This window comes from Zingiber officinale, chromosome 1B (assembly GCF_018446385.1).
Source record: "Zingiber officinale cultivar Zhangliang chromosome 1B, Zo_v1.1, whole genome shotgun sequence".
In the NCBI taxonomy this organism is placed as follows: domain Eukaryota; kingdom Viridiplantae; phylum Streptophyta; class Magnoliopsida; order Zingiberales; family Zingiberaceae; genus Zingiber; species Zingiber officinale.
This window is the reverse complement of record NC_055986.1, coordinates 26,332,288-26,352,423: the sequence shown is the minus strand read 5'-3', so window position 1 is coordinate 26,352,423 and position 20,136 is coordinate 26,332,288. Positions and strand designations below refer to the sequence as shown.

Here is a 20,136-nt window from a genome sequence, read left to right as displayed (position 1 = left end):
ATAAAGGTAAAATGAGAAATGGATACCTAATTTGATAATTTTAAAATAATTTTAAAAATCCTATGTGGTTAAGTAAAAAACCATTTTAACTTTTAATATCTAATTATAGAGTTTTTTTTCTTTCTCTTTTTTGAGTTTCATTATTATTTTTTAATTCTTAATTTTGAATTATTATGAGATAAATAATAAAATGATCACGACTAAGACAACACAATCATCAGAAACCCTGCCTGGTAAACACTGCAAGCTCGCCCAAAAAGGGGTTTTAGATTTTGCAGGACGAAGCGAAGGCGACGGAGATAGTTCGCCTCTAACGAAACCCTACTCCGATCTCTCCATTTCACCGGGAAATGGAAGAAGGCACCGTGAGGTTGCGTGTGGAGTTCGATGATCACCTCCTCACCGAGTCGCAGAAGTCGGAAGGCTTCGTCCGTTGCTGGCTCCTCGTCCGCTCCGATTTTACCACCGTCTCCGACGTCGCAGCTCACATCCTTCGCACCTTCGCCCTCGATGGAACCTGTCCCGATGGGATCATCCTCTCCGTAAGCATTTCCGCCTGTCAGGCTCCCCTTCTTCAATTGTCCGATTCATGCTACTTTTGTTTTCCGAGTAAAAAAGGGTTTCATAGCTGTGATAAATAATGAACGGGATTCTCTGTTCTTTTCGGTCATTTTGGTAATTGATTTTCTGGAATATGAATGCCTTTCGGATTGATTGCAAATGACTAATAGAGCTATGGTTAAACAAATAAAATCCTATTTTCTATAGTTCTTGATAAGAAAGGTATGATATAGGACGCAACATATTCTTTGACTCCGCATGTCATACGATGTTGATAAATGTCGCTTCCAGCTAAATGAGTTTTGGTGGGATATATCTATACCAGTGAATTTTTTTATATGAAATAGTATACAAATAACTTTATCTACTCCCTTTACTCCTTTCCTCTATTTTCAGATGGATGACTTCGTTTTACCACTGTTTGAATCGACAGGCATATTCAAGAATAGTGATAAAGTCAGGTAACTATTTGTGTATAATGTTTCATTGTTGAGATTCACAAGGTTCAGGTGGTCTCAATTTAGTGAATCGTTGCTGTTGTTTACTAGCTTGTTTATTTATTTTTTGTTATACTGAGTAACAAAGTAATGGATAAGTTTAAATAATACTATAATTAGGGATATCATTATATTGGGCTCACCAAATCCTATTTTTAAAATTTTGATATGCAGCCATGTTTAGTGCCTATGATTGGCTCTTGAGAATAAATTCAGTTAGTGCTTCATTCTGCAATGCTTTTATCCTAGTACAGAATTGTAAAGGTTTTTATCAGTCTGGATTCTTAAAGCTATGATATTAATTTATTAGTGGATATACAAATCAGGACTTCATTAGAATCACATGCCATTCATCTGCATTTGATTCTAAACTACTATTTCATGATTTTTTTTCTGAACTCAGTGCAAAATTTTCCTTGTTATTAGTGTCTCTTCAACGCATGTGGAAGATGTTTTATATATGGTTGCTCCCTGCAAATATCCTTAGGACGTTTGTTCTGTTGCTTTAGTTAGGATCTTTTGTTTCCTGTTACATAAATGCAATCCTTGGAAATTTGATGCGAAAGTGTAGTTACTTGCCTTGCTGGTGTTGATCATGATGTATCAATGTCTAAATCTAACAACCTTGCAAAGATCTAGGTTGGAAAAATAAGTCAAAATGCTTTGATAAATTTCTCCAGTTTCAAATAGAAGGTTATCTCCACCTCTGGCACTCAGAATTGAATGCACCATCATAATTCTCGCCCTCACTCTGATTTGTCTTGCATGCTTAGCTGCTTTCTCCAATAAATCTCATTAATTTTCTATGATATTGATAATTTTAGAGACCTTTTGAGTTCTACAACTTAAATTATTCAATGTTGAAACTAAAATTAGCTCACTCAGATAGGATAATGACAGGGCTTTGCATCTTTCTATGCATATGATGAAGTGGTCATTCCTTCTACGCTTCATATTATATAATAATATATTGCTACTCTTATTGCATTAAATATTATAATTTCTCTCTTTTCTTACCTTTGCCAGGGTTAGCAAGAAACTAGACAAAAAGAAGAAGCTTCTTGAGATTGGTGGTGAAGCCTGTCATATACAAAATTCTGATATTGTTGAAAAGAGGCCTATTCTTTTATGTGATGAACTTCTCACTGTTCAAGATTCTCAAGAGGATATAAGACTTTTTATAGCTATACCCTGCAAAAATAAAACTATAGAGAATGCGTATGCAGAAGAGGAAAGAACAACCAATATGCCAACTGAAGAAATAAATTTGAAAAGAAAAAGGAAGCAATCGGATGAACTACAGAACTCAAAGTATCAATCTTCATCTATAACTTGAGTGATTTTCACTTTGTTGAAATTTACTTTTAATACTTTATATAGCTTATAAAACTTCTTATAGCTACATCCTTATGGCTTAAAGTAACCGATACTGTCTTTTCTCTTTTTGTTGACACATTGACGTATGCATTAACATATTTCTCAGAAACTCTTATAACAATACCTTAATGGCTGTATTTTTACTGATCTTTTTCCCTTTATTTGCACAATGTCGTGTATTTCTATTGATTTCTCTAAATGTTTTTTCTTATTTCTATGAATATGAATAAACAAGACAAGCAATTTTATAATAATATGATTTGATGCATTTAAACAGGATGAGCAATTTTATAATAATATTATTTGATGCATTTATGCTTGACTTTGCAAGAACATTATATGGGATCCAATGCCCTATCAAATATTCTTATGGCAATGTCTCCGAAGAGGAGCACATTATAGTTAAGTGATAGGACTAAAGGTAGTTAAAAGTCAATCTAATCATGTTGTCCAATAAGTGAAGTGAACTAGGGTTTGAAGTGCCAAGTCGTGCCGCCTAAAATTGCCGGAATTTACCGTTCCGATGAGGAAGCGAAACCGGCACAGCAGGTGGACAAATTTCGCCTTCGTCATCCGCCCGTGATCGATGCCTCCGTGCCGCCAGAAGTGGCAGGACGCTTCCGGTGGTGACGGAGGCGTCGCGTGACATTTCTGGCGCGCCGCTAGAAGCGTCCCGCGACGCTTCGGCGCCCCGCAACACAGGCGATGGAAGCGTCGCGTGACGCCTCCGTCGTTGGCGGAAGTGTCGTGCGAGCAGTGCTCGCGGGACTCGCGAGATCACTGTTGAAAAAGAAAAAAAAAGACTTAATTAATTAAATCATTCCCAACTAGAGTGATATTTTGAATATGCTTTTATAAACCCCAATTAAATTATCCCTATTATAAAAAATTATTTTTTAAAATTTATTTAAAAATTCTAAAAAAATTCTAATAAATTATATTTATATTCTCATAATTTTTTATTATTATTTAATATTTTCTTGTTGTTTAATTGATATTTTGATTTTTTCTATTTTAAATATATAAGATTTAAACTAATAATTAATTAAATGAATAAATAATTAATTTATATAATTATGATGTATCAATTTTAATTCGAGTAATTAATACATCTTTATAGAAAATTATATTTAATTATTTTTTATAACCATATTAAATTGTTCAAACAACTTATATAAAATCAATATACAACTTATTTTTAAATTATACACGATAAACATATTTATCTAATAATTATTATATATAAATAAAAAAAATACCGAAACTGTATCAGCACGGTACGATACAATACCGAAATCGTATCGTTCCGGTTTGAGACCGAAATCTCGGCACGGATCGAAATTTTAAATCATGAAGTGAACTACTAATATGTTGTTTCTTGATACATTTCCTTATCTAAATGCTATTCATTGCACCTCCATAAATACTTATTGGTTCTAGATTCCTTTTTTTATTTTTTTTTTCAAATTCCCTTGTAATGCTAAATGGTAATATATAATGTTGTCATATACAATTGTTTATTGGTGACTATTGCATATTTTCCAATATATTTTCTCTACTTGTCCTAATTGTCTTATTGACCTTCAGTATTCAAAGATATAATCCTATCAAAGGGACAATCAAGCAATAATGTAGCACTGTCTGTCCTTCACTCAAATTCAGCCTCTAAATTCTCATTTAAGGACACATGTTATTTGTAGGATACTTTTGTGATGATGCTAATAACTTGTACCAATGAAAAATGTGTAGTTGCCATGTGCCTAGTTATATATTACTGTCAGTTATTGAACTAATCATGAGTCACAAATATGCATCATGATGCCTGTCCAGGTGCTGATTCATACACTACATGACTTGTTGAGATTTAGTTTTCAAATTTGAATAACATGAATCATGAATTTACAGCTTAGCTCAGTAACTAGTGATTCAGGTCACTATCCTATGACAACTAAGGTTGGGTTTACTTGTATGGAAAGTTATGAGGGAGAAGGGGGTGAGAGAGAAGGAAAGAATTACAAATTACACATGTTGTATCACTTTCCTTCTTCAACACTCCTCTTATCTTTCCATACAAGTAAACACAATCTAATGCTATGCTTTATTTTGATCTACTTTGGAGGCCCAGTGAATAAAGTATTATTTGATTTTTGATAAGACCCATAACATTTTGGTTCAATATAGCTCTTCTTGGTGATGATTTGATACTTGATTCACCTAACAACCTCTAATATTTGTATATTATTGGCCCGCTATGTGTTTAATTTTCCATTTTGGCTAATGGCATAAGGGCTTTGACAACCCTTATATACATAATAATTCCTGGAACTGTTTGTTAATTTTGGAGTTTAATTTGTCTATTTTTGCTGATATAGGAAGAAGAAATCTAAGCTTCACAGGTTGAAGCAGACTAATACTACTGCTAACCTGAAAGAAAACATACACCCTGAGCAGCATAAATCCCTGACCTTAGAGGAAGCATGTATCACGTCCAGTGGGGAGGAAAAATTCAGCAAGTTAATTACCTCACATAGTGATGATTATAAGGATTGGTCTACTACTAAAGGAAAGAGGTACATAATTGATCTTCTTTCCTCAAACTTTATATATATATATATATATATTTTATGTCCTTATCATCCTTTTCTTTTTTTGCAGTGAAAGCTTAAGATGTTGTATACTGTTTTTACTGGTAGATTTGAGATCTTCGATTACATATTATTTTATGGCTTTGGAGCTTTACTTTCCCACTTTTCTTTATGTAGAAAGAAGAAATTAAAACTATACAACTCAAAGAAGACTATTATAACTGCCGATCAAGAAGAAAACCTTCATGCTGAGCAGCAGAAAAGCCTGGCCTTAGATGAGGCACTCAACCTGTCCAATGGAAATGAAATTTTTGATAAGACCACCTCACAAAATGATGATCAGAATGATTGTTCTATTGCCACACAAGAGAGGTACATAATTGGCGCGTCTTATATAATTTTTACATAATTCGAATGTGTTTTCATTAATTTATTTAATCCAATTTATTTGTTTAAGAGATCTTCTAATATTAGCATTTCTTATGTAAAATTTCTGCAAGCATAATTATGAGTCAAAGAGCAGAATGGCGAGTCCCTACCAACACGTGTTCCCATTTTGACAGGGACTCTCCTACTATCTTAGTATGCCTAAGATGTCCTGAACTACCCATGTTGGGCTATAGGAGTAGATGTCTCTTCTCTAACACTCACTCTGCAGGAAAGGTGTGCATATATGCAAGGTAGTAAGGATTGGGATCCTACTTAGTAATGAAAAGAGGTTTATAGGTCTAGTAGGATTGGAGCATAGAATTGTAAGATCTTACAATTTAATTAAAATACTTTAGAACTATATTTGAATTTATAATTTATCACATGTAGTAACTTTAGATATATAAATATCTTAAACACTATCATTCCAATATGATGTAACATTAACAAATATATTTTCCATCCTTAGATAGCAAGTAGCAACTTCTGTGGGATAATAATAATAATAATAATTTAGTAAGAGGTTTTATATTTGATCCTGTCTGAAATTGGGGGAGATGGCGGGCAGGTGGCTCTGACATTGACTTGGAGAAGACTCTGAGCTCGAAGATAGCTCTAGTCAAACCTCTCTGTGCACACCAAAGAGAGAGTAAAGGGAAGTGTTAGAGCGAGATCCAGGAGGGGGTCCCTCGCGCAGGCACTTTGACGGTCAAGTTAGAATACTAGATGGACGAAAAGTGGAGAGGAAGATGAACAGTAGATGCGTGAGTGCGTGTAATGTAAAAGTTCTAGTTACTCGGCCAACGAAGAGGATTCCTTTTTATACTGAGTCTCATAACCTCCATAATAATGAGGTGTTAGAAAATGTCTAGTGTCATAATATGTACTATCATCCTCAGTGGAAGCTTATGTTACATGTATATGAATCGTCATTCATAATCTCCGCATTAATGAGGCAGCTGAGAATGTTTGATATTAGAATATGTCGAGTAACGTCAAATGAGGGAAGTTGTACGACCACTCTCAGAGGAAGGTTCCATTGCATGTATATGTTATGACAGTGGAATATTCCCTAATGAGTAATTATTATTTTGTGACAGGTTGTTGTAATTCCCTGATAATATTGTATGAGGCAATCCGATCGGCCTTGTAGTCGATCGGCTATATGATAGGATGCATGCACATGAGCTTGTATCCAACCGGTTGTATGATTGAAGACTCGCACATGAGAAGTGGGGAATTGAACCTCGCAAGTCTGATTGGTGTTTGGGTCGACCGACTGTATTCTGCAAGACTTGCTTCTGAGAAGTGGGGAGCTAAATCCCTTAGTCCGATCGGTGTTGGGGTCGACGACTGTATGTTGAGAGACTTGTGCTTGAATAATGGGAAGCTAAGTCTCATAAGTCTGATTAGCTCTTGGGTCGACCATCTATACGCTAAGTACCTTAGCAGAAGCGAGGAACTGAGTCTTGTAAGTCCGACTGGCGCTTGGGCCGATCGGCTACATGCTGAGAGCTGTCTTGGAGAGCTGAGCCCCTGTGAGAGTGACTCATTCAGCTATATACATACACTCTGATTCTGACTACCACTTTACCTTAACTGCCACCTTACCTTGACTTTGACTGTTATATCATCTTGACCATCGATCCCACATTACCTTTGAGACCACTCGTAACACACCGTATCATATATCATTAAAGACTTTCTCAATTAATAATTCACAGTCCACAGGGGTTGACATTTATAGGGTTTACAGCGTAGTGCAATGTCAGCTGGGCCTACTGAGCGATATACTTCGTTATGCACTTTCTATCCATACGTCAAGCCTTAACTTGTTGGCTAAAGCTCTTATGCAGCTTCCTTATGCTTGGTCCTGCTTCCAGTGTCACCCTCTTTAGCGGTACATCGAGGTTATTTTATGCCCGTTATCTAGTTTAGCGATGTTCAGTGTCACGTGGATATATGGCATTTGGGTTTACATGATGTATGTATTTAATGATTATTCTGTTGAGGTTTGTATCAGATTCGTATTTGTATTCTTGTGTTTAGGTGTATTATTATACATAACAAAAGCCTTTGTAGAAGATCAATTTATTCTTTATTACTGTGCTAAAGAGTGGCCAATCCCATATGGTTATTTCTATTGTGAGATCTTGAGGCAACAAAAAGTGTAAACTCTTTCCCTTTTGATACGGCAATTCACTAACAGTAAATTTCACATTTAAGCTTGTAAAGGGTAATTTTCTACTATATCTAGCATCTTCTATCTTGTTTAAGCGTCAGGAAATGCATTAGTATTAACATTGTGTATTAGGTCTGAGCATGTTGACAACTCTCACAAAATCCCACCTGAACTTCATACTGGTGACACAAAAAAGGTTAGGGCCTCTTTCACATATGTTTATTTTGATTGAGATAATTGTTCTTGTAATTTTTCGTTTTTGTATAATCTGGAGTTTGTTTTATGTAACCAAAGAACACATCTATAAACTTTTAATTATTTTGATTTGCATGCATGTTTCTGTTGGGATTTTGCATGTTAGTGCAACTGAACAAAGAAACACAGATTGAAAAAAAGGCATGGCATGATTGTGTACAGAAGGAAACAGGAGGTGATCCCTTCTGTTCGTTCTAACCTCTTGCTTCTCCCTGATATGAGGATTTGGGGTTAGTCTGGGGTAAAGGTTTTAGATACCATTGAGCATTCTGGTTAAAAATATTGCACTTTCATGCGGTTAAGTTATTTGGGGCTGTAGGAAAGCCCTTTTATATGTGACCTGAATAAGTAGGATACTTGCTGCTATTGTACTAGATGTGGTTAGGATACATGATAATTGCATAAATAGGATGGTCCTTGCACGGAAACATATTCAATTCCGCTGTTAATAATTGAACTTAATTCTGAGGCATTAACTCCCTATGATTTGGATAGGTTGTTGGGAATGTGTGTTCATCCTCTTAATTTTTAAACTGTTCTTAAGCCATAATTGCCTATTCTAACTGTACCTTTGGATTTCTACCTTGTGCTAAACTCTTGGTAAAATAACCTCCACATCATTGATTTTGTTTCTCTAGGTTATCTGGTGATGTTCTGATGTTTTACCTTCTAATCAGGGTGGAAACCGAGTAAATGACAAATAATTTACTTTTTTTTATTTATTCAGATTAGGGATCTCTAAGATGAATAAAATTGTATGTGTATTTTGGTTCTATACATTTTTTGCAATTTCTTTTTTAGTGTTATATCTTTGAAGCATGTTAGCTTCTTTAGTTAGGTTATCAAGGGAAGGTTGATCTTATTGTTATTATTTTCCACTGTCAATAAAAATAAACAATTTTTTATACTTCATAGATTTTTTTCTTAATCCTTGTCATTTCTGATAGTACTATCTTTGGATCAGGAATCTTCTTTTGACAGTTGATGCTTTATGAGATCCTTGAATTTGTTTTAATTATTGTTTATGATTAGCTTCCCAGTAGGAGTGCTCGTCGTAAAAAAGCTAAAAGACAATGGCGCAGACAGGCCGAGCAGAAAGTAGAGGTATTGTTTAATTAGAAGGATACTGTTTTCTTGTTTAAGTGAAGTTTGGTTGATCTTATTTACTGTTACCTAATTGTGCAACCATATCTTCTTAATTACTCTACTGTGGATCTGAAGGAAGTGCAAGTTCAAATACTAACAAATGATGAACAAAATACATCATCTGACTATGAAGCAGTAGATGAGACTGCTGACAGAGAGGAAGAAATCATTCCTGTAATTGTTAGACCTGGTCATATTCGGTTTGAATCCCTAGGTATCTTTGATATTTTAATCCCTGACATTTTCCTTCACTTTTAGGGTTGTCACTGTTGTTTTGTTCTGTTATTTTTGTCTGGAGAAATATGCTTTCTGCAAAGTTTTATGTTCTGTTATTTTGTCAGTTCTAGTAAAGGTTGGCTGATTGTAGCTGTCTACAAGTGTTAAATTCCTTTTTGTAATTCTTTTCCATATGGTTTGTTGAAACCGGTAACTAAGCAAGCATTTTGATTACTCTACGCCTCGGGCATTTTTGCCTCTTGTTTATCAAATGAGCTTTTATTTATCCATAGACCATGGTTTAAAATTTGGTTTTGTTCTGATTGACACTTGCAAAATTTACCATTTAATCCAACGAATGACAAATGATAACTCCGAGACCACGAAACATCTTTTCCCTCAGTAATGGCTATGCTTCTTTTTGGCTTGTGTGTGTGACTACCGAAACAACACAGAATGACTGAACAACGATTAGGTTGCTAGGGAGAGTAACAAAACAATGCCACAAATGACGAAACAATGACACTGTCACTGGCTGGCATATAGTTTGTAGAGGCATCACTTATGGACTTCATTGTGGCACCATCACTTGTGGAAGCACCAGTCACATATGCCACTTAATGACATCAACGCCATTTGTGGAATGATAAAATGACTCTAATTTTATTTCTCTAATAGTGAATGAGTGATTATCTAGGACTTTCATAGGTAAGTCATTTTCTTCCCTCACCCCCCTCTTCCCCTCCTCTTCCTAATCTTCTTCTTCTCCTCCTCCTTAGTGCCTCTAGCATGAGGCATTGACACAACACAACACTGTCTCGTTCCTGCAGGGGGTTGATACGACAGCTTTGAACAAGATTTTCTATAGACGATACAATTTTAAATATCTTGTATGCGTTCCAAGTTTTTTCAGGACCTTTCTAAGTGCTGTTATCATGTTTCTTGTTCATTTTGAGATGCACTTATTCATTTTCTCATCCTACATATTTATCTGTCTGCAATTGATGGGATGTCCATTAACACTGACAAGAATAAATTGCTATTTTGTTATGTGGTTTGGTTTTACTCAACTGAGGACAATCTGTTTGCAAGCTAGATATGCCCTGTTCACTAACTAAGGTATAACATCTGAGTGTCCACACTTTCTGAACTAAGGAATTCCACTCTTGCATTTCTAACTTTTTTGTAGAAATTTCTCATACGTGAAAATTACACTTTTAAGTGTTAATAGGAAGCATACGACAAACATTGGAATTTGCATGCGTGTTCTTTTAATAAGGAGTGAAGACACACTACTACAGTTTGTCATTAAACATCTAATCTGTACACATAAAATATGCCATACACAGATGATGTGAACCTATTTGCAATTGTTCATGTCACACACGAGCAAGTCAATACTCTTTGTACAAGGCTCTGATTTCTGGTTTGGCAGAATCCTATTCCATCAGTTTGCTTTATGCTAGATTACATGAAATCGGAATTATTTGTGCTAGTTCCTAATTCCTATGGTTAGCTATCATGTATATAGACATGCTTCAAGCCTTAAACTATATATGCTCTATGTTTGCACTTGAGTTGAGATTGGTTTCTTTATATTTATATTCTGCTTAACTTGAGATTTATTTTACAGATGATCAAGAACATAAGAACACACATTCAAATGGACCAGGGGTATGGTTTTGTTCATACTCATTGTGCTACAAGCTTTAGTTAGTATCATGTGCCTCCACTCATATGTTGTTATAGAACCTCTTTGTTTGAGTTTAATGATTATTGCTAATGAAGTTGGCCAAGTGGGACATTGCTTATATTTCCTTTTTAAAAAGGTTAAAAAAACAAGGGTGTTTTTTTACATGTATTCAAAGTTGTTGATATACTCTTGGAATCCCTATCCCATTTCAATGAATTTGGATCATGTATTTTAGCCGTGGAGTCTTTATTTTGCATCCCTAAACAATTTCTTTTTCCAGTTATACATCAGCACATCAAACACCCTTTTGCTAAATCACTGGTATGTGGTAGTATGATATCACGTTCTTGTTGGAGAATTTTAATGTGCAACTTTTGTGAGAAATTTAAAAAAAAAACTAAGCGAAGGAAAAGTAAACTTCTTTAGAGTAGTTTACCAAGAAAGGAAAATTTAGTAGAGGTATCCACTACCCGTAAGTCCTGTAAGCAGATGGCAACTTTCTCCTGCTTCTGGATGTTGTAACTATTTGAAGTCTAATATTATTCATGTGTGCTCAATGGAGGAGGTTTTAACATTTGCTACATACAAATCTATGGCGGTTGATAAAATTAAAATTTGTCATGGACTCATGGCATAAATATCTCTCTATCATATACTTATAGTCCTTGCCCTATTATAGTCCTTTGTTACATTTTCATAGAACAAACTAAAGGAATATTTACTCCTATTATAGTCCTTGTCTATTTCATTCCATAGTCATGACTAGTCCATTGTTTGTCTATTCGATTCGGTGAACCAAATGCACCATACCTGTTTCTACATACAAGCTCCCAAGAAAGCAATGTGCTAATGCATTATTAATTAATTTTTTCCACTACATTTTTGAGTTACCCATTTTTTTTACTAATGATTAATTAGCTTCTATTTGCTAACGTTGAAGGAGACTCTAAAATGGAATGGAACAATTAGCAAAAAGAAGGGCCAGAAATGGGGAAGGGAGAAAACAATAGGCTGGAATGATGACCAATATACCGGCAGAACCTCCAGTGACAATTTAATCACTGATAAGGAACAACATGCAAATGACCAGACAAACTTTGAGAGTCTTTTTCCTTTGACTCGTCTACCAAAGGTAAAGGCTTCAAGAGTCATTTTCCTTTAATTTCCAATGAGGAACAACATACGGTGGAGCCTTCCTCTTATCCTCATGTTTGCAGCAGTGTGAAGACAAAATTGAATACTTATGTTTTCCTGGCTGATCTTTCTGTTGATGTTATTCTATGTTAATCCGGTGCTCAGTGACATGCAAAATTTTAAAATTGGTTTAATTTTGTATTTACTTGCTGAAGAATTAGCATGTATGTATTTGTGTACTGATTGAACGCTTTTTATAAATTTGGTATGGCCTGTTTTATATTTTATTTTTTCAGGAAGGTGACATGCTTGTATATCGATTGGTTGAGTTATCCTCGTCTTGGTGCCCTGAGATCTCTCCTTTTCGGGTAAGTTTTTATCAAATACCCAAGTCAATTATTGACACATACATGAGGAAATAGTTTTTGGCTTCCTGCCACTAAACTAACAAACAATATTGGGAAAAATCTTGGTAAAGTATCATTCCATAATTTGGATTTCTATCCTATGTCAGAATGGCACAATTCCAATAATATACCATGCCAATGCTTGACATGTTTTAGAGATGAATTCTAATGGATTTTACTCCTTTAGTTACCTTCAACATTATTTATTTAATTTTGAAAATAGAACTGTGATAATTAGTTGTATTTTATTGTCCTGTATGATGTGAACACTTGACACATTTCAGAATGTACCAAAGCATGCCTAGATGAATTGTAATAAATTTTACTCTTTTGATCTTCCTTCTACTTAATCAATTTTAAGGCTATAACGATGAGATGGTTAGCTGAATTAAAATTTTATTGTAGCACACCACACCCACACCCACACCCACACCCATACCAACATCCCACATGTGTCTACTCCTTGAACATATTGAGATTAATTCAAATGAGTTTTGGCTTTTCAATCTCCTTCCACTTAACTTGTTTATTTTAAAAAATAAAATTATGATAATTGAAATAAAATTATGGAGAAACAAGTTAGAAAAATAACAACTATCTCAACTAACAAAAATTAGTCTAGATATCTTTACTCAAATTTATTTATTTATTTATCTCAACACACCTTGACATGTGTCAAAGCTTGTTAAGTGCTTACATATGTAACACTTCTCTCTAGCTAGCACCAAATATCTAGCCCATTTGGGCTGACTCATCCGAGGAATGATCGGCCTGGTCCGGCCTAGTTTTCCACCGGCTATAAGGTAAATCCGGAAGTGCTCGTAACGGGCGGCCCAATAGCCCAACATCCAAGTTTGTTATTCCCTAGAGGAAAATGCCCTGTAGTGCGTCGTAGTTGGGAATCAAATCATGGGTACTTGGGAGACTACATGGGCACCCTATTGCTACACTGTAGCCCAGGAGCATGTAACACTTCTCTCTAGCTGCCGACTGATGTTGAGATTCAGAAATTACTAGAATGATCAAAATGAAAATTCAAACAATGGGCAAGACTAATCATTTTACTATTGATGGATAAAATATAATGTTGACATTGCTTGCAGGTCGGAAAAGTTTCATCGTATGATCCTATTTCCGAGAACATTGTAATGGTACTAGTTCCAGAATATCCAATACTCAAAAAGGACAAAGACGCAGAGGAATCTCCATTGCAGGCTGACTCTGCATTATACAATGAAGATGGCTCTTTGGAGGTAGCCGTTTGTGTTTGTATACTCAAACTAGTCTGTTCAATTATCACAGTATAAGATTTGAAATACTCGGTTAAAATAGTAACTGATTGTTGTTATCAATGTAGATCAAGTATACATCACTTCTTGATGTTCGTCTCTTCAAGGAACAGTACCCAGATAGCTTGCAGAATGAAAAGTCAGATGTAGGAAGATCAAACAACTGGGCTGTGGAGACTAATTCTAAACAGTCAGCCACACCTCTTTCAGGTATTACCAAATTGATAGTGGAACATGAGTTGGCATTTTATTGGACTTAAGAAGAAGACTATGCATCACCTCTTATTTTATAGATGCAGGACCGAGCACAGGCTGGGAGCAAATCGAACTGGCACTGGATGAGAAAAAGTCACAACTTCAGAACAGTGAGGTTGCATCGATGCCAAAGAAACAAAGCCACGAGAGCACTGCTCCATGGTCATACAGGGCCCTGAGAAGGAGTGCACTAGGTCCGACTTTGGCATTGCTAAGGAACAATGGGAATGATGCTGGTCCTGTTGGCGAGAATGCATCAGCTGAGGATTTCAATACCAAGTGAATCCTTTGATCTACAAAATTTCATGGTTAGGCTACTTCTACAAAATCGTTACATGCCATCATTGGTGTAGCTGAGCATGAAACTAGCTTTTGGCGTCTGGAACATGTTCCAACCGACAGAAACTCCAGGCTGAGAATTTCATCATGTAATGATTTTTGGTTTAGTCAAGCATCATCCTACTGTATCAAGAGGGATGCCGGGCTCTGCTAGCATTTACTTTTCGAATTCGTAAACCTGAAACTGAATTTGCATATTACAAGTTGGTTGCCCTGGAGATTTTCTTGGTTGGAATTTTTTTTACTTTGGATAAATCCTTTATTTTAGAAGGGGAGAAAAATAGATGAAAGGTGCATTGTATTTTCTGAGTCATTCTATAACATATGTTTGCGGAGTTTAGTAGAATATTATCAAATTACCTTGCAAATTGTATCTTTGGTAAAACTGCTTAAGATTGAATGAATTCTATCGCATAGACCCTTTAAATAATGATGGCATGAGTGTACCTAAGAATTTTGATCAAAGTGAATAGTGGGTCCTAAATAGTGGGTGTTTATAAGAAGTGTATTGAAGGAACTTCTTAACAGTAGTGAAATTCTCACGTACTTGGTGGAAAGATGGTAGGAAACTAAATCGTTGTTGTTTAAGCAATGCTATTGGTTTTGATCCGATTCAAAAGTAATCGCAGCATGTGTTTCGGTTTCATGAATCAAACCGAGCCAACCATGCACGCCAAGTAGAGCATTTGCTCCTTCCCTCTGCAGTCCCAGATCCCTAACACACTCCTACAATAGCATGCCCTAGAGTTGGGAAATCAATCATATCAGGAGCTTGAAGTTGCTTATGCTCAAGACATCATGGCGAATAAGCACAACCTGCCATTGTTACCTTCTGTAGGCGCAAACAATCATGGACGAACTATTTTATTTGGATGTGTGTTGATGTTAGTTGTGTGTGTGTGTGAGTGTGTGAGTGTGTGTGTGTGTGTGTGTGTGTGTGTGTGTGTGTGTGTGTGTGTGTGTGTGTGTGTGTGAGAGATATGTTGTCCACCCTACGTCGCATACATCGTATTCATCTAATGTAATTGATTTTTTTATATAAATAATAATAAGAAGGGAAAAGTTCAAGGATAATGATCCATCATTATTATTTGTATGGATCTATCATTTTATGTGTTTATCTTTGAAATTTTTTTAAAGATTTTTTCTACTGTAAATCATTTTTCTTTTTATATAGATCTTGATTTCATGCATGTCTGAGATCACGGGGTCGAAATTCAGGGTAGTCGGGGTGTAAATCCCCGGTCCCTGTGCAACTCATCCCACCTACCACATGCTCACTCAGGATGCTATGATTTATCTCTCTCGTGATGACCTTGGATCGGGTGCGGTAGGAGCGCTAAGAGCGAGCGATTTCACCTTTTTACCACATGATTTCATGCATGTCTGAATATTCCTGGGCATTCTATATTGATGTTGTCTATAGCATCTACCAAGGAAGTCTTGAATTTTGGGTGACAACTTTACTATAACGGGAAAGATTTTTGATAAAAAAAAATCTTTTCATTTTCAATCATTTGACAGTCAGTTATAAATTGATTCAATAATTTATGTTATTTTATATAATTTGATGAAGGACTATAAGATACGCCTGCTTAATCATTTGTTTTTACTACAATTGAATTTTTAGCTTCTGTCTTTAAAAGCAAGTGATAAAAGAAATTCCTGTCATTTGGCAATATATTAATATTAAAAATTTAGAATCTATAACTGCATTGAATAGTGAGTCATAATCCCATATTATTTTTTTTTATTATTTTCCTTAAATAAGCATTTTTAAAGATACTCAATCATGGACCGACCTGCAGATCTTGCTCAGAATATTAAAACTTCAGAATCTATAACTGCATTGACACATGGCTTATGAAAAAAAAAAAACAGAAAAGTACTGATTCATATTGCTAAGTAACTTCAATTTGCGGTATTTTACTGAACCATATTCAAGTTTCAAAACTTTTAAAACAGATATTGCTTTTCTGTCATACCCTCCTTTTTATTATTCTCAAAAATTTCTTTTTAAAAATTTAAAATTCTTAATTTAGGCAATCAAAAGAGTATAAATATCTTAAGGTGACTTTTAAGAGTACATCGATTTTGATTGAAGTGAATCAGAATTTTTTTAGTTTATTACTCAATTTTAGATAACATTAACGGATGAATTTATACTATTTGAAAATTTAATATTTTTTTCAAACCAAAAAATTCTATGAAATCATTAAATGGTATTGGTTAGTAAGTATCATTATCATAGGCCTTACAATGAGCTTGTGACAAATGCTATCAAGTCTTTGCAAGTTTAAAATTTTATTATTTTTAATTTATACTATCAAATTTAGATACGAGAGCATATATATATATATATATATATATATATATATATATATATATATATATATATATTTTGAGATTTTCAGAATATATTGGTTTTGTTTTTAAAGTGATTTAAAGTACTTTAGATCTATCGTTTCGAATAAAATTACATACAACATTCAAAATTTAAAAAATTTGATATTTTTTAAATTAGGAGAGTTCTAAGAATTTATTGATAGTATTGAACTGGTCTTATAACGAGTTTGTGATAAATTTTATTATCTTTATCAATTTAAAATTTTACTTTTCTCAATGTATCCCGTCAAATTTAGATATGAGAATATATATATATATTAAGAAGGTTTTCAAGAGCACCCATATTTTGATTTGAAGATATTTTCATAAATTATTTTTATCTAAAATTAACTGATAGATTTAAAAAATTATTTTAAATTAAAATTAATATATTTATAAAAGCATTTTATCAGATCTCTGAATTCGACAGGATAATGAATTTTAAAATGTATAAAGTAAGAATTTAAAGATAGAGAGAAACTTTCGACGGTACGTGTGCAATGGAGGGGCCGGATCTTCTGGACTAGGAATTCTTGGTCTCTCCCTGGACCACAAATCTCATATAAATCCTTGCTCACGTGCAAAGCGCGTGCACACGCAACACCCAAAAAAAGCCCTAGCCTCCCTCCCTCCAGCGTCACCTCCCTCCCTCCAGCACCGCTCCCCTCCCCAGCACCCGTTGCCCTCCCTCGTCGCCTGCGGCTTCCCTCCAGCGCCGTCTCCATCGCCGACTCCAGCAGCGCCGCCTCCCTCTAGCGCCGCCAGCCAGCATCGCCGACCTACATCGCCGTCTCCAGCCATCATCGCCGACCTCCAGCGCCGCCTCCAGCAAGCATCGCTGACCTCCCGTCCTCCAGCCAGAATATTCGCTGGATGTAGAATATTCGCAATGAGAAGGAAGGAAAATAGACACCAACGCTGTAGGCCGGCGATTCTGGCTGGAAGCGGCGCTAGAGGGAGGCGGCACTGCTTGATATGGATTGGTGGGGATGAATGGCCCCCACCTATTTTATGAATGGGGACCATTCATCTCACCAATCCAAGCCAAGGGACCATCCCCTGGACCGCAAAAAATGGTCCAGAGGATCTGCCCTCGTGAGGAAGGGTTTTATGTGAAATTTGTGGTCCAGGGAGGGACCAAGAATTCCTGATTCAAGAGATCCGGCCCGTGCAATGGAGCACGGATCCTCTAGTCCGCAAATTGCGGACCAGAGGATGGTCCACTTTTTTACATCGTTGATTTGGATGGACCCCACCTATTTAAAGGTGGGGTTCATCTAAATCAAGGGTTCCCATGCAATGATCCATCTCTTGGTCCACAATTTACGGACCAGAAGATCCCAACTGCGTGCAATGGATGCCGAAAGTTGCTCACGCCAATAAAATGCCGTTTAATTTATAATTGTTATCTAAAAACACAAAACAGAAAAAAAAATGGACAAAATAAACATGCAACGAGAATCTTCTCTTTCAACGTCCAATGGCCAATGCAAAGGCTGTGACTCTATCTAATTTCATTAAGCATGAGTAATTTGATCGATTACTACCGGACAAAAAACAGAAAAGAAAAGAAAAGAAAAAAACAAATTTAAGATAGAACTAAGAAATTGTTGGGTCACTTGCATTTGCGCTGCTCACAAGAAATTGTTCGGTCACTTGAATTTCTTTGGAATGCAGACAAGACAGTTACAAAATGTGCTCTTTGCTCCGCCATTTTCATTTTTGAGCTCCAACCTCATACCACACGCTTAAATTTTGACTTCGGAATCCCCAACTGTCCGAAAGCGTCCCTCCAGAATTCCAAAGCAATAATTTGCATCTCAACTGCTTGGCTTGCACACTTGGAGCTCCATCCCCGTCTTCTTCCACTCTATAAATACCTCCAATTCCAGAAAGCGATACGCAGTCGCATTGTCATAATGTTGACCTTCTTAGCTCTAGCAGTTGCCCTGGCCTTAGGGGTGGCAGGCAGCAGCACTCCGATCACTGACAAGGACCTCGCGTCCGAGGAGAACCTCTGGGACCTGTACGAGCGGTGGCGAAGCCACCACACGGTGGCCCGGGACCTCGAGGACAAGCAAAGGAGGTTCAATGTGTTCAAGGAGAATGCTAAGTACATCCACGAGATCAACAAGATGGACAGGCCTTATAAACTGACGCTGAACAAGTTTGGGGACTTGACGAGAGAGGAATTCCGGAGCACCTTCGCCGGGTCTAAGATCGACCACCACCGAATGTTCCGGGGTAGTCGACAGGGGAAGTTCATGTACGAGAACGCCGACGTCCCTCCCTCGATCGACTGGAGGCAGAGGGGCGCAGTCACTCAAGTCAAGAACCAACTCCAGTGCGGTAAAAACGTAGAAATGGCCGGATCTTTTTTTTTTTTTTTTCTCAATAGCATCGGAGACGTATCGATTGGTTGTTGGGTTTCGCAGGGAGTTGCTGGGCTTTCTCGGCCGTCGCCGCCGTCGAGGGAATACACCAGATCGCAACCAAGCATCTCGTGTCGTTGTCGGAGCAAGAGCTGATCGACTGCGACACCAAATACGATGAAGGATGCAACGGAGGTCTCATGGAGCATGCGTTCGAGTTTATCCACGAGAAAGGCTTAACGACTGAAGAAGCCTACCCCTACGTGGGCAAAGATGGCCGAGCGTGTAACGTCGAGGTAACTGGCGAGGGACCGACCGACTCATTGTCTTTGATTAATATATACATTCACAATCACAAAACTAATCCATCGACTGGAGAATTTGCATTTGCAGAAACATTCTCAAGTGGTTGCGATCAGTGGCTACGAGGTTGTTCCTAGCAGCGAGACGTCTCTAATGAAGGCAGTGTCTCGTCAACCTGTGTCGGTTGCTATCGAAGCGAGTAGCCGAGACTTCATATTCTACTCTGAGGTCTCCTGCTCTGTCTCAGGTTAAATAATCTCTTCTTCTTATTCTTGAATCGAAAGATGATACTGCTAGCTGTGAATTTGCAGGGCGTGTACGACGGGGAGTGTGGCACGTATTTAGATCATGGAGTTGCAGCTGTAGGGTACGGGGAGACGAAGGAGGGGCAGCAATACTGGATCGTCAAAAACTCATGGGGGCCGGGGTGGGGGGAGAAGGGTTACGTAAGGATGGCGATCAATTCCACGAAATATCCTTTTGGGATTTGTGGAATTGAGATGATGGCATCCTACCCCGTTATGATATCTCCCTTAGTTCACCAGGAGTTGCCGCTGAAGGATGAGCTTTAGGGCGATTTGCTGCTGAATAATATCTCTGAATCTGCAACTTTTGAATGTTTCTTCTTGTTGGAAGTTTATTCATGTTTTCCTACGCACTCTGTCTGTGCACCTTGCCATAAGCTTACTAATGAATAAAATTCTGTTGAGT

The 20,136-nt window shown here is 36.7% G+C and overlaps 2 protein-coding genes across 3 annotated transcripts; both read left to right on the top strand.

Moving 5' to 3' along the window:
• Positions 1-213: 213 nt before the first annotated feature.
• On the top strand, positions 214-14,583 carry LOC122053549 (coilin-like). Of its 2 annotated transcripts, none has more exons than XM_042615595.1 (14): positions 214-542; positions 958-1,022; positions 2,085-2,369; positions 4,808-5,005; positions 5,198-5,392; positions 7,764-7,827; positions 8,919-8,990; positions 9,108-9,246; positions 10,882-10,922; positions 11,882-12,073; positions 12,372-12,443; positions 13,586-13,735; positions 13,840-13,981; positions 14,071-14,583. In XM_042615595.1, exons 1-14 carry the CDS (start codon positions 351-353, stop codon positions 14,307-14,309), a joined length of 2,046 nt encoding a protein of 681 aa, XP_042471529.1. In that variant the 5' UTR covers positions 214-350; the 3' UTR covers positions 14,310-14,583. The 2 variants fall into 2 exon arrangements, with proteins under 2 accessions (XP_042471529.1, XP_042471524.1); XM_042615590.1 differs by having other exon boundaries at positions 14,065-14,583.
• A 3,823-nt stretch (positions 14,584-18,406) lies between these two features.
• Positions 18,407-20,015, top strand: LOC122053528 (thiol protease SEN102-like). The gene is made up of 4 exons (XM_042615581.1): positions 18,407-19,099; positions 19,186-19,418; positions 19,516-19,653; positions 19,737-20,015. Exons 1-4 carry the CDS (start codon positions 18,670-18,672, stop codon positions 19,995-19,997), a joined length of 1,062 nt encoding a protein of 353 aa, XP_042471515.1. The 5' UTR covers positions 18,407-18,669; the 3' UTR covers positions 19,998-20,015.
• The last annotated feature ends 121 nt before the right edge of the window (positions 20,016-20,136 follow it).